Source organism: Camelina sativa, chromosome 19 (genome assembly GCF_000633955.1).
Source record: "Camelina sativa cultivar DH55 chromosome 19, Cs, whole genome shotgun sequence".
Classification (NCBI taxonomy): Eukaryota; Viridiplantae; Streptophyta; class Magnoliopsida; order Brassicales; family Brassicaceae; genus Camelina; species Camelina sativa.
The window spans coordinates 8,409,071-8,415,070 of NC_025703.1; the positions used below are offsets into that span (position 1 = coordinate 8,409,071).

At 43.6% G+C, this 6,000-nt stretch overlaps 1 protein-coding gene across 1 annotated transcript in view; it reads left to right on the forward strand.

Annotated features, from left to right (window-relative positions):
- LOC104765552 (probable protein phosphatase 2C 42) overlaps nt 5,490–6,000 on the forward strand; it is a 2,912-nt gene continuing 2,401 nt past the window's right edge. The window contains exon 1 of the mRNA XM_010489278.2: nt 5,490–5,991. Within this exon, the coding sequence (XP_010487580.1) occupies nt 5,658–5,991 (334 nt within the window). The 5' untranslated portion in view covers nt 5,490–5,657. The remainder of the gene's footprint in view (nt 5,992–6,000) is intronic.

Genomic DNA, 6,000 nt, shown 5'->3' on the forward strand with positions numbered 1-6,000 from the left:
TTATTGAATATTTGATTTGTAACATATTAGGAACATTCTTATTATACTTAACCTAGAGGCTACTCCTATGTTCTTGTATAAATATGTATTCTACTCTTTGTAATGATAGACAAGACATTCTCTTAACATGGTATCAAGAGCCTAATTTTTTTTTAGCCGCCTCTCACCTTTTCTCCTATATGTTTCTTCTCTTGGTTTCTCTCTTTCTTTCGTATCTTCTAGACTATCCTTCCGCTTTCCTCTAGTCATGGATGTTTCTGAAGCTGTTGACACCACCCCTCTCTCCTTAATATCAATATGATGAATATCACTAAGCTTACTGCAGTCAACTACATGACCTGGAGCCTTCAAATTCACTCTCTCCTTGATGGTTACGACCTTGCGGGCTATATTGATGGTTCATCGATTCCGCCTGATCCAACCATCACCATTGGTGATCAGACCACCTCGAACCCTGAATACAGCAAATGGCGCCGTCAAGACAAACTTATTTACAGTGGCATCCTCGACACCCTCTCCTCTTCAATCTAGTCTGTAGCTTCCAAAACTACAACCTCTGCAAAAATGTGGAAGAAGATCTTTGCCACTTATGCCAACCCAAGTTGGGGTCATGTCCAACAACTTCGGATTCAGCTAAAACACTACACAAAAGGCGATAAGTCCATTGATGTTTATCTTCAGGGGTTAACCACTCGTTTTGATCTGCTAGCTCTCCTTGGCAAACCGATTGAACCAGAGGCTCAGATTGAGTTCGTCCTTGATGGTCTCCCTGAGGAGTACAAATCGGTCGTTGATCAAATGGAAGGCAGGGATACACCTCCGTCTCTTACCGAGATCCATCAGAAACTGCTCAACAAGGAAGCCAAATTAATAGCCACCTCTGCCTCCGTGCCCACATCTGCACCGGTCTCTACCAATATTGCTACCTCTCAATCCTACCAAGGCAAACAGAATCACCGCTCATACCAAGGTAAACAGAATCACCGCTCCTCTCAATCTTGGCAAAACAACAGCTCTCAGCAGTACTCTCCTCACAAACATGACAACCGGATGAGCAGAGGATACCAAGGTCGCTGTCAACTATGTGGTGTGTACGGCCACAGTGCTAAACGTTGTCCGCAACTCTCACAACAACATGACGGTTTCAATAATCAAATGACTCCGCAGTTCCGTCCCTGGCAACCACGGGCAAATTTGGTCATGGGAAACTCGTCCAATGCAAGTCCATGGGTCATGGACAGTGGTGCGACTCACCAAATGACAAGTGATCTGCAAAATCTCTCTCTCCATCAACCATACAGCGGCAACGACAGTGTTCTTCTTGGCGACGGTACGGGTATCCCTATAACGCACATTGGTTCACTATCCCTACCCTCTTCTACCTCATCTGCTAAACCTTTATATTTAACAAATGTTTTATGTGTTCCCCACATTAGCAAAAATCTCATATCTCTTTACCGCCTGTGTAATGCTAACAAGGTCTCTGTGGAATTATTTCCTGCGTATTTTCAGGTGAAGGATCTGTTCTCGGGTGTCCCATTAATCCGCGGCAAGACCAAGGATGAGCTGTATGAATTGCCACTATCCACCTCCACCATCACCTCTTTCTTTGCCACAACCATATCAAAACCTTCTATGTCCGATTGGCATCATCGCTTAGGACATCCCTCTCTTTCTATTCTGAAAAATGTTCTTTCTCTTTTTTCTCTTCCTTGCTCGCAATCTGTAACATCTTCGTCATTATGTCCAGATTGCTCCATTAATAAAGCTCATAACCTACCTTTCTCTGAATCAACAATTGTTTCCACCATACCTCTAGAATACATTTTCTCAGATGTTTGGTCATCCCCCATTACCTCAATCGACAACTACAAATATTATGTTGTCTTCATTGATCACTACACACGGTACACGTGGATATACCCTCTCAAAACAAAGTCACAAGTTCGTGAAACTTTCATACCTTTCAAAGCTCTTGTCAAAAACCGATTTAACACCAAGATTAGTACACTCTACACTGACAATGGTGGAGAGTTTATTGCACTCAGTTCTTTTCTCATGACCGCTGGCATCTCTCACTTCACCTCTCCACCTCACACCCCTGAACACAATTAAGTCTCCGAACGGAAGCACAGACATATTGTTGAAACTGGGTTGACTCTTCTCTCTCACGCGGGTATCCCAAAAACTTATTGGACGTTCGCCTTCGCTGCTGCCATATACCTCATAAACCGGATGCCAACTCCAGTCATTGCTATGACATCGCCATTCCAGAAACTCTTCAACACTGCTCATAACTACACGAAGCTTCGTGCGTTTGGCTGCTTATGCTTCGCCCGTACAACACCAACAAACTCGAAGATAGGTCCACTTAGTGTGTCTTCATCGGTTACTCCCCGACTCAGAGTGCCTATTTTTGCCTCCAGCCTAGCTCCGGTCGCATATACACGTCTCGCCATGTCAAATTCGATGAGCAAATCTACCCATTTCAAACAATTCATCCTTCACCACCAGCTGCCTCAATATCGTCAACAATACCCACCCTTGCCGTCACCAAAATTCCTGTCCTTCGGCCATTTGTACAGCTCCCGCCGACACCCGCGATCACGATCACTAACCGTCACGACCCGTCGGCTTCTCCAGCTGGTCACCGTTCCACAGATACCGTGGCAGCATCATCACAGGTACGCTCCTCTGTTTCTCCTTTGTTACCCTTATCTGATTCTCGAAGCCCACAAGAAGTAATCCCAACAACAAATCCACAACCACAAAGCCCATCTCCCACTCCAAGCCCATCGAATCAAACCCAAACTGAAACATCTTCTTCCCCAAGCCTCTCAACCACCCCCTCGTCTAATGCTTCTTCCTCTATTTCCCCTGAAACTCAGCCATCATCGTCGTCCTCCACCTCTCAACCAACCTTTATCCAACCCAATCCACTCCCTTCGTCGTCTTCTTCTGACGGCACACCACCTCCCCAAAATAATCACCAGATGCAAACCCGCCGGAAAAACAACATTGTCAAACCCAATCTCAAATACAACCTCTCCATGCGAATCTCTCCTCCCATTCCCCTAGAACCTCAGACCGTGAACCAATTGATGCATTAAAAGATAAAAGATGGAGATGAGTGATGTCAGATGAAATTGATGCATTTGCTCGGAATGGCACAATGGACTTGGTTCCTCGACAACCACATCACAATGTCATTGGCTGTAAGGGGCTTTACAAAAACAAATTTCATTCAAATGGAACTCATCACAGGTGCAAAGCTCGCTTAGTCGCCAAGGGTTACAGTCAAGAATATGGTCGAGATTATACTGACACATTCAGTCCTGTCATAAAATCCACCACCATTCGCATGGTCCTTGACATTGCAGTCTCCAAGGCATGGCCAATACAACAGCTTGATGTTAACAATGCATTTCTTCAGGGCACACTTAATGAAGAGGTTTACATGGAACAGCCTCCAGGATTCATCGACTCGGACAAACCATCTCATGTCTGCAGGGTATGCAAAGGGATCTACGGTCTCAAGCAGGCTCCTCGGGCCTGGTACACTGAGCTGAAAACATTCTTGATAAGCATTGGATTCAACAACTCTCTCTCGGATACTTCTCTGTTTGTTCTTAAGCAAGGTCCACACTACATCTATTTATTGGTGTATGTAGATGATATCTTGGTTACAGGAAGCAGCAAAGAAAGGATCACCAAGATACTTACACAACTCGCAGATAGGTTCTTTGTCAAAGACCCGGAAGATTTCAATTATTTTCTTGGTCTCGAAGCATATCGAACGGATCAAGGTCTACACTTATGTCAACGGAAGTACATTGTTGATCTCCTTCATCGATATAATATGCAAAATGCTAAACCGGTCAACACACCTATGGCATCTCACCCGAAGCTCTCCTTAACCCCCGGCACTGCTCTCAAGGATCCGACTAGTTATCGCAAACTCGTGGGAAGTTTACAGTACTTAGTATTTACAAGGTTGGACATCGCTTATGCCGTAAATCGTCTGTCACAATTTATGCATAAACCCACTCACGAATACTGGCAAGCAGCCAAGAGGATACTTTGATACCTGGCTGGAACTCCCACGCATGGCATCTTCTTCTCTGCCAAAAATTCCCTCGGTAGTCATGCCTTCTCGGACGCCAACTGGGCTGGAGACTCGGACGACTACACGTCAACCAATGCCTACATCATCTACATTGGTAGCCATCCTGTTTCGTGGACTGCAAAGAAACAACACGGAGTTGCTCGTTCCTCCACAGAAGCAGAGTATCGAGCTGTGGCAAATATTGCAGCCGAAATAAGTTGGGTCTGTAATGTTCTCACCGAGCTTGGCATCACCTTACCTACAAAACCGCGAGCTTGGCATCACCTTACCTACAAAACCGGTTGTCTATTGTGATAATATAGGTGCCACATTCCTCTGTTCCAATCCAGTTTTCCACTCTCGGATGAAACACATTGTTGTTAATTATCACTTCATTCGTGGTCAGATACAACAAGGTACCCTACGGGTTGCTCACGTTCACACCAAAGATCAGCTCGCCGATGCATTAACCAAGCCACTTCCTCGTCCACGGTTCTTGGAATTACGTGACAAGATTGGAGTAGCTCAAGCTCCTCGATCTTGAAGGGGCATGTAAGAGATATGATTTGTAACATATTAGAAACATTCTTATTATACTTAACCTAGAGGCTAGTCATCTGTTCTTGTTCTTAAATAAATATGTATTCTACTCTTTGTAATGATAGACAAGACATTCTCTCAACAGTTTCAATTAAATCAGTACGAAGATACATTTACGTACTACAATATAAGGAAAACATTTATTTAAAATATAATTCTGAGGTGTATTCAATTCAATTTCAATCTTAATGTTGATAAAAAAAAAAAGTGATATAACACGTACATTCCATAGGCTTTTTAAAAATTAGTCCAATGTCGAAAGAAGCAATGTCATAGTTAAAACGCATATTGGGTGAATGGGGGATTGGGAATAAACTAGTCCCCTTCGCATGGGAAGGCTTTTATATTGAGTAGTGGAAGTGAAACCATATACTTCGAAAATATGAGAATGGCGAAGATTTTTTACTTGAAATATTGATCAAAAATAAAATACTCTTATTAGATACAGAAGAAACACACATTGAAATCATGTGAATATTTTGTATTTTTATGAAACTTTTTATAAACTATAGTTTTTATTTTTATTTTTGTTTGGAGGGGATAAGGTAACAGTAACAGTAACAGTTGTAAATAGGGGGTTAAGGAAATGGTCGGGACAGCTAAGAAAGATCGCTCTCTCTCGTCATCAGACAAAAAATTACAAGCGAGAATTTCTTTGTTCCTCTACGACCGGACAAGACACGTCCGTCTTCTTCTTCTTCTAACTTACGCCTCCATTCTTATCCTACGCCTTACATCTTATCCTACGCATCTTCCCTTCCATTAAGACCTAGGGTTTTCTCTCTTTCTCTCTCTCTTTCTCTCCCATCATCATTCTCCCTCCCTCCCCCCGATCTATATCCAAATCCTTTAACCCTTTCAATTTTGAATCGAAACCCTTTAAAAAAAAAACCCCCAATTGAATCTTTACGGTTCTGAGAGGAGTTTAGGGGGGGTTTTCGAGAGATGTTGAATGTCAGGTTCATTGATGAATCTGTTTTCTCTCTGCTTCAAGCCATTCGGGCACATCTGCGATAATTCCGAGGCTGGATCGGGTGGTGGTGGTGGTGAGGGTGGTGGTGGAAACGGCGGTGCTGAAGGCAAAGACGGGTTGCTTTGGTTCCGTGATCTCGGTAGATACTGCGGCGGCGAATTCTCCATGGCTGTGATTCAAGCCAATCAGGTTCTTGAAGATCAGAGCCAGATCGAATCCGGTAATTTCGGTACTTTCGTTGGTGTTTACGATGGTCATGGTGGTCCTGAAGCTGCTCGTTACGTCTGCGATCATCTCTTTAACCATTTCCGACGTGAGTTCC